Here is a 14,252-nt window from a genome sequence, read left to right as displayed (position 1 = left end):
GATGCATCGATGATACATGCAACGCTGCAGGTTGATTCCCCATGTCCCAAGGGTTCGGGGTTTAAAATTTTAAAGGTTGATTTGGTCAGAATTGAGAGGAATGGTGGGGGTTCCTTCTCGGAGCTTAGAGAGAGAGTGTGTGTCAATAGTTAGAGTTATGTTTCAGAAAAATGAAGGAGAGGAGTGGGGGCCGGATGTAGGTATAAGAAAGCGTTTAGGTACTGTCGGTTAAAACCGACAGAAACATTTTTTAAAATATAAACCGACAAACAAATTTCATTGCTGTCGGTTATAACCGACAGAACAAAAATGGCGGAAAAAATTCACCGCCCAAATTCCCTCCCAAAATTTTAATTCCCTCCCAAAATTTTAAATTCCCCCCAAAATTTTGTTACGATTTTAAAAAATAAAATAATAATTGTTTGGTTTAATAAATAAATAAATAAATAATATGTATTTAAGTAGAATACGTTTTTAAAAATTAAATAAATAAATATTTTTTTGGTTGAAAATAAATAATTGTTTGGTTTAATGGATAATAACCTATGTAAAATATGCAATAAAGAAACAAAAAGATAATTGTACACGGAAAATGTCATCACACAAACGAAATATTGTCTAATCAATACTTGAAAAACATAAATAAGAATGCAATGAACGAATTCGATCTTCAATTTGAAATATTTACACTAGTGTATTCCACAAAATCTTATTTTATACTTAATGGAAGTATAATAGTAACTCTAAGTGTTTGTTTAATCTATCATTTTAACGTGATATGCCTTCTACGAAACTTTTTTCAACGATCCAACCGTCAAACTTATTTGTACATACTCCGAGATTGTATGCGTAAAAAATCGTAAAAAACAAACATTCAGAGATTACGTAACGGAACAAAAGTTTTCAACAGTTATAAACAAAAAATCACAATTTAACGGTTATTTTAGCTCTGGTTTTGATGATTTTTTTACAGCTACACTCTTTAACCCTATAAGAATGTAATGAATGAATTCGATCTTCAATTTGAAATATTTACACTAGATTTTTTATATTTAATGGAAGTATAATATTAACTCTAAGTGTTTGTTTAATCTACCGTTTTGACACGATATGCATTCTACGAAACTTTTTTCAACGATCCAACCGTCAAACTTATTTGTACACACTCCGAGATTGCATACGTAAAAAATCGTAAAAAAAAAACATTCAGAGATTACGTAATGGAACAAAAGTTTTTGACGGTTATAAACGAAAAATCACAATTTAACGGTTATTTTAGCTCCGATTGTGGTGATTTTTTACAGCTACACTCCTTGACCCTATAAGAATTCTACGAAACGTTTTTCAACGATCCAACCGTCAAACTTATTTGTACACACTCCGAGATTGCATACGTAAAAAATCGTAAAAAAAAAAAACATTCAGAGATTACGTAACGGAACAAAAGTTTTCGACGGTTATAAACGAAAAATCACAATTTAACGGTTATTTTAGCTCCGATTGTGATAATTTTTTACAGCTACACTCCTCGACCCTATAAGAATGCATTGAACGAATTCGATCTTCAATTTAAAATATTTATACTAATGGATAAATCTTATTTTATACTTAATGGAAGTATAACATTAACTCTAAGTGTTTGTTTAATCTACCGTTTTGATGCAATACGCATTCTACGAAGCGTTTTTCAACGATCGAACCGTCAAACTTATTTGTACACACTCTGAGATTGCATACGTAAAAAATTGTAAAAAACAAACATTCACAGATTACGTAACGGAACAAACGTTTTCGACGGTTATAAATGAAAAATCACAATTTAACGGTTATTTTAGCTCCGATTTTAATGATTTTTTACAGCTACACTCCTCGACCCTATAAGAATGTAATGAATGAATTTGATCTTCAATTTAAAATATTTACACTAGTGGATACCACAAAATTTTATTTTATACTTAATGGAAGTATAACATTAACTTTTAAGTGTTTATTTAATCTACCATTTTGACGCGATACACATTCTACGAAACGTTTTTCAATGATCTAACCGTCAAACTTGTTTGTACATACTCCGAGATCACATATGTAAAAAATGACAAAAAACAAACGTTCAGAGATTAGGTAACAAAACAAAAGTTTTCGACGGTTATAAACGAAAAATCACAATTTAACGGTTATTTTAGCTCCGATTTTGATGATTTTTTACAGCTACACTCCTCAACCCTATAAGAATGCATTGAACGAATTCGATCTTCAATTAAAAATATTTACACTAGTGGATAAATCTTATTTTATACTTAATGGAAGTATAACATTAACTCTAAGTGTTTGTTTAATCTACCGTTTTGATGCGATACGCATTCTACGAAGCGTTTTTTAACGATCGAACCATCAAACGTATTTGTACACACTCTGAGATTGCATACATAAAAAATCGTAAAAAACAAACATTCACAGATTACGTAACGGAGCAAACATTTTCGACGGTTATAAATGAAAAATCACAATTTAACGGTTATTTTAGCTCTGATTTTAATGATTTTTTACAGCTATACTCCTCGACCCTGTAAGAATGTAATGAATGAATTTGATCTTCAATTTAAAATATTTACACTAGTGGATACCACAAAATCTTATTTTATACTTAATGGAAGTATAACATTAACTCTAAGTGTTTGTTTAATCTACCGTTTTGATGCGATATGCATTCTACGAAGTGTTTTTCAACAATCGAACCGTCAAACTTATTTGTACACACTCCGAGATTGCATACGTAAAAAATCGTAAAAAAACAAACATTCAGAGATTACGTAACGAAACAAAAGTTTCGACGGTTATAAACGAAAAATCACAATTTAACGGTTATTTTAGCTTCGATTTTAAAGATTTTTTATAGCTACACTCCTCGACCCTATAAGAATGCAATGAATGAATTCGATCTTCAATTTAAAATATTTACACTAGTGGATAAATCTTATTTTATACTTAATGGAAGTATAACATTAACTCTTAAGTGTTTGTTAAATCTATCAATTTGATAGGATATGCATTCTACGAAACTAGTTTCAACAATTCAACCGTCAAATATGTTCGTATATACTATGAGATAGCATGTGTAAAAAATCGCAAAAAATATAACATTTAAAACATGTGTTTATTTATTTTTAATCAATATAACATTTTAAAATAATAAAATCAGACATGATAAAGTACACCAGATGTTCATGTATGTTTATGCGCCAAACAATGTGCATTGTGACCCATTGGAAAAAGTTGTTTAAATTTCTTTGTATCTTGTTGTTTGCCTGTGAGGGAGCATAATCCTTATTACAAAAATGATAGAGCTTTAGATTGTAGTATGTTGTTATTATTCTCTTAGAAAATTTATGGCTTGTGGGAATTGGGTTCATTAGACTTTAGGGTCATGAGTGAATTTTAAAAAAAAAAAAAAAGTGTTTATTTATTTATTTTTAATCAATATAACATTTTAAAATAATAAAATTTTCATTTATGTCAGTTATAACCGCCAGAATACTAAAATAATAACAGCCATAAAGTAAAATAATAAAATAGTCAATTTTTGTCAGTTATAACCGCCACCATTAACTTAAAAACCGCCAAAATATGTAAAAAATATTTTAAAAAAAGATTAAAAAATATCCGCCAATAAATATCCGTCAGTATTTTCTTGATATCCGCCATTAAATATCCGCCAGGAATTTATGTCGGATATATCCGACAAGATTTTTCTAATATCCGCCAGTAATTAAATGATGTGTCGGATATAATATATCCGACAATATTTTCTAATATTCGCCACCATCATCCGCCACCTAAAGCTAATATTGTAGTAGTGTATGTATATAGAGAAATTGGTAACGGATTTTCATCAACGTGGTATGAACTACAAAGGACGTCAGAAGTTAAGTAAACGTGACGAGAAGATTAATGAGTGGGGCCCACCAAGAGGGAGACAAAAGGAAGGGAGGGAGGGAAGAAGAGGAGAGGTGGTGGTGGTGCGACCAGTACGTACGTACCACTGAACTTCGAAGGACTGAGGTATACGGTACACTGCTATGTTAATGTTTATTTTATTAACACAAAACGTCACGTATTATATTTTTGTACTGTAAATCATGATATGTTGTGTCTTGTTAAGCAATTGCGTGCTCACATATTAACCTAATTCATTTCCTTTATAAAATAAGTGATCAGATTTTCTCTATTTTTGTCTTTTATTTCCTACTTTTCATCTTTTTAATTCTTCTTAAACGACAAATCAAATCTTTTTTTAATTCTTCCAAATCCTTTTCGTGTGGAATGAAAGCATAACCAAAATATTAATTTATTTGTAGATTACTAAAGCTTAGCCATTGAGTCTAACATTACATATATTATTTAATATATCTTTGTATCTTTCTGATTTGTAGTGTGTACGCTTCGTTCGTAGTGATGATCGCTGTATGACATCATATATCTGGATCCAAAATTTGATTTTCTCATAATCAAATATATATTTTTCTTCTTTTTGACAAAAGGAGAATTAGAGAAATGATCTTCCAGGATCTTTACAGACATATAGGGTTTGTTTAGAAGTACTTCTATATTAATCAAAAGCGTTTTTGAACAATTGTTTTTTAAACTAATTTTTAATAAAAATGTAAGTAAATTATCAAAAAAACACTTGAATTGGTTTTTGCACGAAGCACATAACCGGTGAATAACTTCAAATGCTTTTAAAACCCAAAAACATTTTCTCTAAAAGCGTTTTTCAGTCATTATAAAAATATTTTCTAACGAGCCCAAATGATAATGCATATATTATAAAGGAAACGAGAGATGACATTGATTGAATACCTGTAAATCTCTTTCTACTTGAAAACGAGTAATGTTGGGCCGTGATACTCATACAAGGCCTCGTATAAGACGTGTAATATATATATGTAGTAGCCATTGTTTTCACATGTACGTACGGTCACATAAAATAAAGATTAACAGTAATTGTTTTCTTAATGCTATTAAGTTTTTTTTTTTTTTGGCGAACTAATGCTATTAAGTTGCACATGCATTTGTTAACCATTGTGTTATCACATCAACACATGTAGATGAAAATGATGCCATGCCATTTCTCCAAAACAAAAACTCTCTAACGATCATGCCAACAACACATGTTGATTAACAGTCATTGTCCTCTTCTGTAAATTGATCGAACCCAAGTTAAATTTCAAAAGCAAACTAAATAAAAATCTAGTTACATGCCAACAATCCAGTAGACCACGTGACAAACAAACAAAAAACCTAAGATTTGGGGGAAGATAGAGAGATAAGAAATCATGGAAATCAAGCAGGCAAGAACCTCTTCTTCTTTAATCAGTTATTTACCCTTAGATAGAAGGATTTATATGAAGAGTGAGATCCTCTCCGAAGCCTCCAATCACATCCGTTCATTGTATATCGTGCGGTCAGTTTTCGTTAGATACTATTTAAATTCAATTTTAAATAAAAGAATTTACAATAATTTATAACCACACGATATACGATAAACAGATGTAATTTGAGGATTCCCGAGATCCTCACAAAGAGGATCCGGCCAGGATCCTCACTCTTATATGAAAAGGTCCTCACATGTTCTCAAAATGTGGACCTTCGGAGCATCATTGCTCGACTTGTTTTTGGTGTTGCAAGTTAAGTTAGTCTAAGTCTAATTTTTGCATTTGGTATTGCAAGTGTAGTTTGCTTTTAACATTAAAAAAAAATCCATAGTTGTAGACAACAAAAAATGAAAAGTTTTTCTTCGAAATTGTTGTAATGGTAGTCAAGGGTATGGTGCTACTCACTATTTTGTTTTGCTATGCCTCACATTGATAACATGTAATTTATGAATTCTTTTACTTAATATGTTATGCTTTCACATCTATCGTTAATAAAAAAAAAATTAATCAAGTATATATGCCGTATTTATAATCTAATATCAAAATAAGATGATTCCTTAACTCTGTAATCTACGAGAGTAAACAAAGGAAACTCAATAAAAATATGAATTTCGTTAAATTGGCTAAAATAATGTATTCTTTCGCATCAAATTTGCATTCTTCTACATAATTTTGATGAATTAATATAATAATTATATCGTTAGTTAAAAAACAAAACCATCGAATGCGGCTAAGCATATATCATCACATCACAAAAACTTTTCCTGGTCCATGAGTCCACGGAATGATTTGCAATCTGGAATATGAAAGGACAGAGAAAATTCCAAAAATAAAAAAGAGAAAAAGGTACGGGCGTGTGGTGGGGATGTATAAATAATATAATCATGTAAATACACACACGCACAAGTTGGTGGTCCCATCTCTCAAGAATTGAGATCACGAAAATAACTTACATTAACAATAATGTCTTTAATCAATAATACATTGTTATGTTGAAAAAAATTTAAACTTGATAATACATTATTAAATAAAATACAATATAACAATTAATCCGTTTTATGTAAGTCTTATGTCAAGATCACACACGCACCTGAACTTGTATAGGACGGTAGGAGAGGGAGGACTTTGTGGGATAGATCTGCCCTGCATCCCTATCAACCAATTTGTCTCAAGCTTTTTCCAAATTTTAGAGAATTTCATTTACAATATTTTTTATTGCTTATTCTTCTCAATCTCTTTTGCTGTACCCTGCCTTTTTTCTGTTGACTTTTTTTACTGTTTTGGGCCGGTGGCCCAGGGCCCAAGGGTGACAGCTTTATCACCTGCATGGATTTGACATGAAATGCCTATCACTTCTTAGTTAGGTTTTAGTATGCAACATATTACCAGATATGTGTGAATATTCTTGTGTCACCATTCACCAAACTTAATGCCAAATCCTTTTTATTTTATATATATATATATATATCGACGAATAATAATTTTTGTTCGACAGTACGGGATTAGACAACTAAATAGTTCAAAAAAATAAATGGTGATTGACTTTAAGAAATCAAATAATGAATATTGTTTAATAGTTGAATTATTTTGTAAGTTGGACTATCGAAGACAAACCTCAATGTATAGTGTACTCTAGAATCATCGGTTTTCTCCTCTTCTCGATTCGATTTAGTGACTTTACAAGGCTAAAATATAAGAGGAAAAGTAGTAGTTTATTATTGTATATACGAAAAGGTTGAGGACCTAATAAGGTTCCTTCGATGGGCATGAGTGTGAAAGAGCAATGTTTTCGACGTATAAAAAGACTGGGGATCGAGGGTTCGACCAAAAACAAAAGTTAGCTGCTGCGTTGCCATTGCAGCATCTGTTATTATTTGCACTATTAAAGGAATAGTTTTGTAGGGAATTTGGAAAGTGTTCTGGTGGGTGCTTATTCAAATGTTCTTGAGACAATGAGACATAGTTAGCAATTTGAAATAGCTAGCTAGCTTTTGGTTGAATTAGTACTTATCCCCACTATATCCAAATTGTCCCAAGAGATTCCAAATTTGTAGCAACATGGGAATTGATGAACACATACTATTTTCTCCTTATACACACTCCTGTTTAATTATGTTTATTGTTTTCGTTTGATTTGATAGCCAGAAACAACAAAGTGTGTGTGACAGACTTAAAATTGGTGTGCGAACTAAACTCCCTAATCCTTCCTCAATGATGTCATTACTCATATGCCTCTCACCACAACTAGTTCTACACATATTATATATTTAATGTTAATATGCCTTCGATTAAGAAAGTATCTCTAGTCATATAATAACATATAAATTGATAACATCATGTGTCGGTGCCACAGTTAAACTAAAACCATTTTCCTCTATCAAAGAAGTGGTAGGTATATATTGTCTAGATAACTTTTAACTTTTATATAAAAGAGTAAATGACCATGTGGTATAAGAAAATTGCCTTTGAACATTGGGCTTGACAGAAGAACAAATAGGGAAGTTAAAGGCCTAGTCCATTATTCAATGAGCCCATTACTCTGATAAGTCGAAGTTCACCTCTCCCCAGAGGCCCAGACCCTTAAACCCCAAAACTAAACACAAAACCCTCGGCGGAAAAATGCAGAGACCAAAATTAACCACCCGAAAAAATGGCCAATCGGTGGCGCGCAGCCGGCAGCAACATCCGCGCGGTTCTGCAAAACCCCAGCTCCGGACCCCAACCTCCATTCTCATCCTTCGCGGCTATGTACCACACGATCCAAGCCATCCCTCGAGAAGTCACTGGAAACAGAGTCTCCGTCAAAGACAGAGCTCAAGGTCGAATCCCAGCCGTCGTGTTCTCTCAGCAGCTAAATCCTACCAGCGCCGCCGCTCGTCCGGTGTCCAGGAAGCACCTGCTGACCACCGAAAGGAAGCAGATTCAGGCCATTCTCAAGTCCGTAGAACTCCCATTTTTCTGCTCCACTCGGTTCCCCCTCCAGATCCGAGCCGGGTCCGGGTCATCGGATTTGCTCGAATCCGGAAATGTCATACCCATCAAGGCAATTTCTCATTTTCTTCATCCATTATAATTCGATACAATTTCCAATAATATAGAAAAAAAATTGAAAATTTCTGAGTTATTTAAAATTTGGGTTTTTGTGATTTTGTGTAGATTCATAGGGACGAAGAGAGTGGGAAGATTCTGAATTTGGTGTTTGTTTGGGCGGATGAGGGCTCGGAGCTGAAAGTTGACGTCCCTGTTGTTTTCAAAGGTGAAGATGTTTGTCCTGGTCTCAAGAAAGGTAAATTTGATTTTCTTTGGTTGCACATTGTTAGGGTTGTTTCGTTTCTTTGGTAAACAGAAGCTTTAGGAAGATAGGAAATTTTGGTTATGGATGTGGTACATTGCTTTGCTTTGAAGGCTCTTCTTTCTATCCTCTGTGCATCTATACTATAGCGGTTACGTCTTGAAAACAGAATTGCAGCTGCTTCTACGCGTTGTATGACAACGGTGCATGTAAAATGTTTAAAAGCTTGTTACTATCGGAGTCCCTATTTGACGCATCATGTTGTTTTCATGCCTTCTTTAAAGACTGATTTGTGTTGATTAAGTATGAGGCTATGTGACAGTGCACTGATTGTGACTTGTTCGTGCCAAAACAGGTGGCCATCTGAACAAAATTAGAACTAGCCTAACGTACCTGGGACCAGCTGAGCACATTCCTACAAAGATTGAGGTGGATGTCAGCGATCTAGATATAGGAGATAGGGTGTTCGTTCCGGATGTTGAGGTTCATCCTTCCATGAAGCTTCTAAGTAAGAACGAAACCATGCCCATATGTAAGATAGTCGCAACAAATTTGGACAACCCAGAATCTGCACGAGTTTAGTCACCAAAGCACAGGTTTACGGCTTTCCTGCATTGACATGAATCACGAGTAGAAGCAACAAGTTCAATAAGTCTTTGATTTATCCTAAGTTACAGATTTGCCCACCGCCATATGCTGTGTGATTCTCAAGTTGTAAAACAATCGTGATTGTTTAGATCATAATCAGCTGGATTTTGTTGTAGCACTCTCAATTTTTGTTACATCTGTGCTTTTATTATAATGGTTATCAGAACATGCCTGATGTTAAGCAAAGATTACATTATAATTGTCGCATACATGTGGATCTCGTCGTAGTTAACACCGTAACAAATGCGTAATTAGCTCCATCTAATTCTAAGCAAGTTGTCAATGTTATACAAGCCTTCAATTAAACTAATAAGCTAGTGATGATATTCATGGATGTGCCTGCAGACTACAGCCTCACCACTTCAGTCGAACATTTCCGGGAACGGCCTCACTGCCTTAAAAGCATCCACCATCTCCTCAGCCCAATTATGTCATCCTACTATTTCCGTTAAAACTTCACTAAGCAGCTCCTTCACATCACCACTCATCATGCCTTCTGAATCTGAACCATTTTCTGTTCCTCAGAAGCACCCGAAGTGAATTAGCAAACAACGTAACACATGCATAGATTGTACTGCTAATACAAAAATATATCAACCGTCTCACCTTTTGCATATCATCGAGTTTAGCATCATCCTTGTTGACCCTAAAAACTACCAAGCCTATATGGCGCGCATGTCAGGTAACTAATGAGTTAACTACGTCCTTCAGTTGATGCGAGGTGTGCCAACTCGTCAGCTGAGGAGTAAAATGTGTTGATGTTGCGTTGAGTGCGCGACTGACTTCTCGATCTTGCGACTATGGCCAAAGAAGGAACACGTCTCGGCCTTTGGGTTCTAGAGCCTGAAGACAAGGCTGCTAATTTTGCGAAGTTCACAAATTGTCGACGCCGGATTCGGTCATAGTGGTTATATTTGTAAGGGTATAAGCACGCCGAATCGACACCAGAGTACAGGGGCACAAATACTCAAAACAGATATATGTCGATGGTAAATGTGGTTTGGCCGTCGGAATGCCGAACTCTAAAACTTATTTGTGAGTATCCAATCATAAAAGAACTCGGCGTTCAATGTGCCAAGCCCTAGTAAACTGTAACACCTCACCTTGCCGAAAAAGCTAATGAGATGACCTCTGCTAATAAGGACTCGAAAACCCTTCTCGACCGAGACTTGGATAGATAACCAGTCGCCCTCGACGAGTGCTGTTTATCCAAACTGAAGGTGCTCCGCAGTCGGCTGATTCTACGACAACAATGTTGTTTATCCAAACTGAAGGTGCTCCGTGGTCAGCTGATTTTATGGCAACAATGCTGTTTCTCCAAACTGAAGGTGTTCGCCGGTTGCCTTCACAGTGCTGTTTATCCAAACTGAAGATGTGTTGGCAGAAAAAGAAAATAAAAATCTCAAGGTTGTTGAGAGGTTTCGCATAGATTGAGAATTTGTGTAGGGCAGTTTGTGTGTTGAATTGGAAGGGGCCTTCTCATCGCGGTCCGTCTTGTATTTATAGAGCTTGTATGTTTAATGACCACATTGCATTTCGAGAAGTATGAAAGCTGCCAATAATATTCCTAAGAATATCTTTTAATAACCCCATGGATTACCATCACGCCATTTGGGCTTTAGCTTGTAGCCACGTGCATGCAATCCAATCTTTATTTTCAATTCCTTCATGTGATGCCATTTGACAAGATCCTTGGCAGGATGCCAAGAATATTCGATCCCACCATCACTTTATAATCTTGGGAGTTTTAATGAAAAGCCTGCGGTACTGTTCATTTTAACGAAAAACCACATTTTTACACTAAAAAGTCAATCATGATACTGTTGAACAAAAAAAATAATAAAAAAAAAATTAAAGAGAAGTTTGCAAACAAACAAACTTTTCAAAAGACAAAGGAAAGGTAGCACATCTCAGACTTGGAAGACCCAAGTCGACAAAAACGGGAAGAAGAAACGTGGAGCAAAAACTCCTCATTTTCTGCAAAACGTGGGAAGGTTGCAGTCATGGAAGATTGCTGCACAGATAGTGGGAGAAGTTAAGGGAAAGTGGAGGCCTCTACTCCCCCACATAAAAACTCCAGAGCCTTCCAACCATGCCTATAAATAAGTACTAGTTGCAGTGCAAGAGGGGAAAAACGGAAAGGAGAAGAGACTCTGTAGAAATCAAGAAAGAAATCAAAGAGGTGAACTATTGTGGAAATTCAAGGAGACAAGAGCAAACAGAGAAGCGGATACATAGCAAAGGAAAGCAACAAAGCATTTAAAGTGCACCGCTCTTTGTCGCTCTCTCTCTCTCTCCCAAGTCACGGCATCCATCACGGCGATTTCGAACTAAAGAATAAAGTTGTAGGCCTCTGGAAATCTACCACGCCTTCCTTTCACCATCAGTGAAGACATTTGTAGCACCATCACGGACGTTAAACGGAAGCCCAAAATGACTTTGAAACCATGCCGTGACCTCTCTGCCTATCAAATTTGTCTATACCGAGAAGAAAAAGGTGCAGTCCGTGCCGTTGCAGTTAGTCCCATGAATTTCTTCGGGGTGGTCTAAACCACCCCGTGAAGTTCCAATCAAATCTAAGTGCTCTGACCCCGTCGTCGTTGTCTGGAAGTCAAGAAGAAAAAAGCTGCTACCACTTTGGAAGGAAAGGCTGTGTTATGCCTGCACAATGCGTCAAAAATGGTGCGAGCTGTTGTCTAAGTCGCTAGCGGAAAAGAAGACGGTGCATATGCTATCCGTGGTCATCTTCAAAAGCCCTTGGTGTTCTTCATTAAGACAAGAAACTCGAAGAAATGATACCCAGCCAAAGAAGAATGGGCGCTGGTTGTCGCTGACCAAGTTTCATTCAAATGCTTATTTAAATTAGGAATTGGAAGAAAAAATCTCCAGCAAGCAAAAAGGTTTCGCGACTGTAGTCGAAGACCGGTTTTTCTCTCGCGAGGACAAATCCATGCAGGAAGCAGTAGCCTCAAAAGAAAGTGCTTGTTTTCAAAAAGCTTAGCACGTGGCACAAGATGAGCAAACTATTGTCAAATGTTGGGCAAAAGTTAAATTCAAAGTAGGAGACAAAGTACAAAAAGGAAAAGAGATTAAAACTCAAAAAGGAAAAGTGAGAAAAATTAACAGATACTACTAGACAAAAGGGAAAAGAAGAGAATGTATTGTTCAAGAGTTCCACCCAAAGTCTTTTGTGTTGGGCGTTCGAAGGATAAGAAAAAAATGGACAATAAGGTTTGCAGAGGAAAAACAAGTAAAAAAAAAGGGTAAAGGAGAAAAGCAAGGGAACTTAAAGTCGGAAAAGGCATTTATAAAAAAAATGGTGCTTTGCCTTGTTTTATTACATAATGTAAAAGAAAAGACTTGCTGTGCTACTATGTAGCCCAGTTAGTGTCAGGCATGAAGACAAGATGAAAATGGGTAACCTGCTTGATTTTTTCCCCCTCTTCGTTTTGAGTTTTCGATCCACAAAGGAAACACACAAGCAAACTAGTGCGGCAAAAAGAAAAGAGAGCCCGTAGCCTGCATAAAAAGGTCTCTACGGTTTAAGGGGAAAAGAAGATAAAATAGAACAATTCAAAAGCATTTGAATTCCACCAAACTTACCCATCTTCGTTTGGAAACCTACGGCTGACAAACCCAAAAGGAATTAAAAAAAAAACATGGCAAAATCAACGGGAGCTCAAATATTGTGGAACTGCCTTTGGTTTCTGATGGAAGAGCACCGTGTGTTGGAACTGGAAAAAAAAATGATTTGTAAAGCCATCTCGCAAGGTGAGAGAAATGGTGAATAAAATCTGCACCTCACGTGGAGTTTGCTCACGTGGAGAAGAAGAGGAGTGGTTGAACTTAAAAGCTTTAAAGTCACATAAAAAAAAGGAGGAGTAAAGCTTGTTGTCAGAAGGCTTGAAAATTCAAAGTGGGTTCAAAGCTCCATGTTAAATGGGGTTGAAAATTCAAAAGAAAAGTACATAAAAAAGGGGAAGAAACAAGAAGTTTGATGTGAACAAAATTCTCAAATTAATTGAGAATGTTGCTTGCGTGGGACCCTTAAAGAAAATGCACCAGACCAATTTATGTTGATCAACCTTTCCCAAACCATGTGGGATGAATCTCACCACACGAAAAACTCTTAAAATGCCCATCACTAAATCAATAGGCATGATCACTGACTTGTACTCAATTACAAGCATATGAAAGGAAGGAAGGTGTAGGCAAAAAATTATGGAAAATTAAAATCCCACCATGGAAAACGGCTCTATAAAAAGAGAGGTTCAATACATTGATCCAAACTCACTTTTACAAGTTTGATTGATTATTCATCAAAGAATGTCCATCAAAATTTTATTTAACGGCACAAAGCTGCTCCAAAGTTGAAGTATACAAGAGGCACGAAGCTGAGGAAAAGTCAAAATATCAAATGGCACGAAGCCGTATCAAGTATCAAAGGGCATAAAGCCGTGTTAAAATTCAAATGGCATGAAGCTTCTACAAATGGTACAAAGCCACATCAAACATCAAATGACAAAACCGCTACAAATAGCATAAAACCGCTACAAATAGCATAAAGCCGTTACAAATGGCACGAAGCCATAAAGAAAGTCAATTAGTCCTCGCCCGCATGAGCTAAAACTGCACAAGGCATTAAATGCTCCAATGGCTTAAAGTCCTTGCCTGAGCTAAAACTGCACAAGGCATTAATGCTCCAATGGCTTAAAATCCTCGCCCGCACGAGCTAAAACTGCAACAAGGCATCACAATCAAACAAGTACCAAATACCAAGGAACTATGAGCGACTTGATCCCTCAACGAGGGTACATAAGCAATCTAGGGCTCTACCTAGGTGCAGTCACAAAATCAAATAAACACTCAAATCCCCAAGT

At 35.7% G+C, this 14,252-nt stretch overlaps 1 protein-coding gene across 1 annotated transcript; it reads left to right on the top strand.

The window, feature by feature from the left end:
• The first annotated feature begins 8,045 nt into the window (after window positions 1-8,045).
• LOC126601179 (uncharacterized) lies at window positions 8,046-9,563 on the top strand. Its single transcript, XM_050267856.1, has 3 exons — window positions 8,046-8,475; window positions 8,589-8,718; window positions 9,080-9,563. Exons 1-3 carry the CDS (start codon window positions 8,083-8,085, stop codon window positions 9,304-9,306), a joined length of 750 nt encoding a protein of 249 aa, XP_050123813.1. The 5' UTR covers window positions 8,046-8,082; the 3' UTR covers window positions 9,307-9,563.
• Window positions 9,564-14,252: the final 4,689 nt, after the last annotated feature.

This window comes from Malus sylvestris, chromosome 15 (genome assembly GCF_916048215.2).
Source record: "Malus sylvestris chromosome 15, drMalSylv7.2, whole genome shotgun sequence".
Lineage (NCBI taxonomy): Eukaryota > Viridiplantae > Streptophyta > Magnoliopsida > Rosales > Rosaceae > Malus > Malus sylvestris.
This window is presented reverse-complemented; position numbering and strand designations above follow the sequence as displayed.